Source organism: Trichechus manatus, unplaced genomic scaffold, assembly GCF_000243295.1.
Source record: "Trichechus manatus latirostris isolate Lorelei unplaced genomic scaffold, TriManLat1.0 scaffold00028, whole genome shotgun sequence".
Classification (NCBI taxonomy): Eukaryota; Metazoa; Chordata; class Mammalia; order Sirenia; family Trichechidae; genus Trichechus; species Trichechus manatus.
Window position 1 is genome coordinate 2,719,743 of NW_004443964.1, and position 2,521 is coordinate 2,722,263.

Sequence of the window (2,521 nt, forward strand, 5' to 3'; positions counted from 1 at the left end):
GAAGGAGGGAAGGAAGGAAGGGGGAAGGAGGGAAGGAAGGGGGAAGAAGGGAAGGAAGGAAGGGGGAACGAGGGAAGGAAGAAGGAGGGAAGGAAGGGGGAAGGAGGGAAGGAAGGAAGGAAGGAGGGAGGGAAGGAAGGAAGGAGGGAGGGAAGGAAGAAGGAGGGAAGGAAGGAAAGGGGAAGGAAGGAAGGAAGGAAAGAAGAAGGAGGGAAGGAAGAAGGAGAGAAGGAAGGGGGAAGGAGGGAAGGAAGGAAGGAAGGAGGGAGGGAAGGAAGGAAGGAACAAAGAGGGAAGGAGGGAAGGAAAGAAGGAAGGGGAAAGAAGGAAGAAAAGAAGAAAGAGCAGGCCTAGCTGGTCGCATGGTGATGGAGGCTGAGGTCAGTGGGGTCCAAGTCAGGGGGCCAAGTCAAGGGGCCAAGTCAGGAGGCTGGGTCTGGGGGCCGGGTCTGGGGGCCAGGTCACGGGGCTTCGTCTGGGGTCTGGGTCTGGGACTGAGTCAGGGGGCCGAGCCAGGGGCCAGGTGGGGGCAGCAGGGGGCCTCACCGGCCCGCATGGCGGTGTTAGTGAGCCGGGGGCAGTGCAGCACCTCCTCCTCGTCCAGCTGGCCCAGCACCCTGGCCTGGCGCAGGTAGGGGGTGAGGCGGCTGGGGCACACGCTGCACAGGATCCTGCACCGATGACTGTCCAGCATCTCCCACAGCTGCTCCTCATCCAGCGCGGTCAGCGCCGACTCCGTGCGGCACAGCTCTGTCATGGCCAGCGCTGTGGGACCTGGAGAGGGGCAGGGGGGCTGGAATCAGGGAGTGGCTGCGGGGCCTGCAGGGCTCACCCACACCACGGGCAGAGAACGGGTGACCCATCTGCAGGGTGCGATGCACATTTGCACAGTGATCTCAGCTTCCCACCCTGCCTGGGTCCTGTGGCCGGCGGGAGAGGAACGTCCATGGCTGTGGGTGATGTCAGATCAATTTCCCTACGTGGAGCAGACTGGGTTTACCTTTAAGTCACAGGAAGCTGCTCCTGGTCCCGGATTAATGCACTGAACAAGGGTGACATTAAAAAGCGAGACCAGTTCTCTCCTTGATCTAGAATATGCATCTTAACAGTGGCGACAGGGCCCCCAACGGGGCAAAAATTCTTACTTTTCTGTGTATAAAGCACAGATACACGCACTCGTTATTGCTGGCTGACATCGAGATGGTTCTGACTCATGGTGACCCCGTGCATCAGAGTCGGACCGTGCCCCACAGAGTTTTCAAGGCTGCGAACTTTCGGAAGCACATCTCCAGGGCTTTCTCCTGGGTGGGTTTGAACCACCAACCTTTTGGCTAGTAGTTGAGCTCTGAACTGTTGCGCCACCCAGGGATTCCTGACACACACACCACATGAGCAGGTACACAGTTTAGCAGTAACTAGAATCACATGCTGAAGGTAGCTCACGTCACTCAACTCTCCACATAAAAATGATTGTCACATATATTTCACAATTAAAACATTTTTAAAGAAGTTTCCTTAGAGGTCAATTAGGAAAAAATGTCTAACAAAGCTCTGGAGGAGGCAATGATTGAGACAAGGCTGAGAAACATTGCCCTCGGAGGAATGGGAATGCTTTGGGTGGTGGACCCTGGAACCCAGCAGCCTCTCCAGGGGTTCTGCACAGGAGGTCAAGAGGGTAACAGGGTGGAAACAGAGCAAGGGCTATATCTTGCATAGAAAACCAGTTGCTGTTGAATAGACTCTGACTCATGACAACCCCATGTGTGTCAGAACAGAACTGGGTTCCATAGTGTTTTCAATGGCCGATGTTTTGGAAGTAGCTTGCCACGGCTTTCTCTCGAGGTGCCTCTGGGTGGACTCGAACCTCTAACCTCTAACTCAGTAGCTGAGTGCATTCACCATTTGCACCACCCAGGGGAACCCCTGCATAGACAGCATCCTGCTTTTACTTGGTGGAGGATGCCTGCCATTTTTTCAGCACAGAGGTGCCACCCTCGATGGGGGAGGCTGGCGGGCCCTGCTTTCTAGTCGGCAGCCCAAGTAGGCAGATGTCCCCTCTCCTTGCTTGTGGTGGCTGTAACACCCTCTCCACCCACCCAGGACTCGAATCCTGGGTGCAGGGCAGGTGATTGGGGGTTCAGGGCAGAGTGGAGGAGGCATGCCTTGTGGAGTCACCTACTAAACAAAAGTTCACGGGGGCCGGCCACGGGTCTGCACGCTGACCAGGGAGCGATGAGAGTTCCTCACCCACTCTGCAGGGTCTTCCCGGCTCCCGTGGCTTTAGAATGGCCTTCACAGTTTTTGCCACGTCTGGTTTCCACCCAAGCGCTGAACCTCAAATGCTCACGGTCTGCATAAGACTGAGCACCCAGAGACTTCCAGGCAACATGGCACTATAGACAGAAGCACCACGCCGTCCCTCCACAGCAAAGATCCGAAAAACTAAGCTGAACAGAGAATACAACAATCCTGAAACCCTAAAACATCAAATGAAGAGATAAAGAACTCAGCCAAGCACCAA

The 2,521-nt window shown here is 55.6% G+C and overlaps 1 protein-coding gene across 1 annotated transcript in view; it reads right to left on the reverse strand.

Moving 5' to 3' along the window:
- CARD14 (caspase recruitment domain family member 14) overlaps positions 1–2,521 on the reverse strand; it is a 48,328-nt gene that overhangs the window by 24,514 nt on the left and 21,293 nt on the right. The window contains exon 2 of the mRNA XM_004374099.2: positions 547–774. Coding sequence (XP_004374156.1) covers positions 547–757 — 211 coding nt within the window. The 5' untranslated portion in view covers positions 758–774. The remainder of the gene's footprint in view (positions 1–546; positions 775–2,521) is intronic.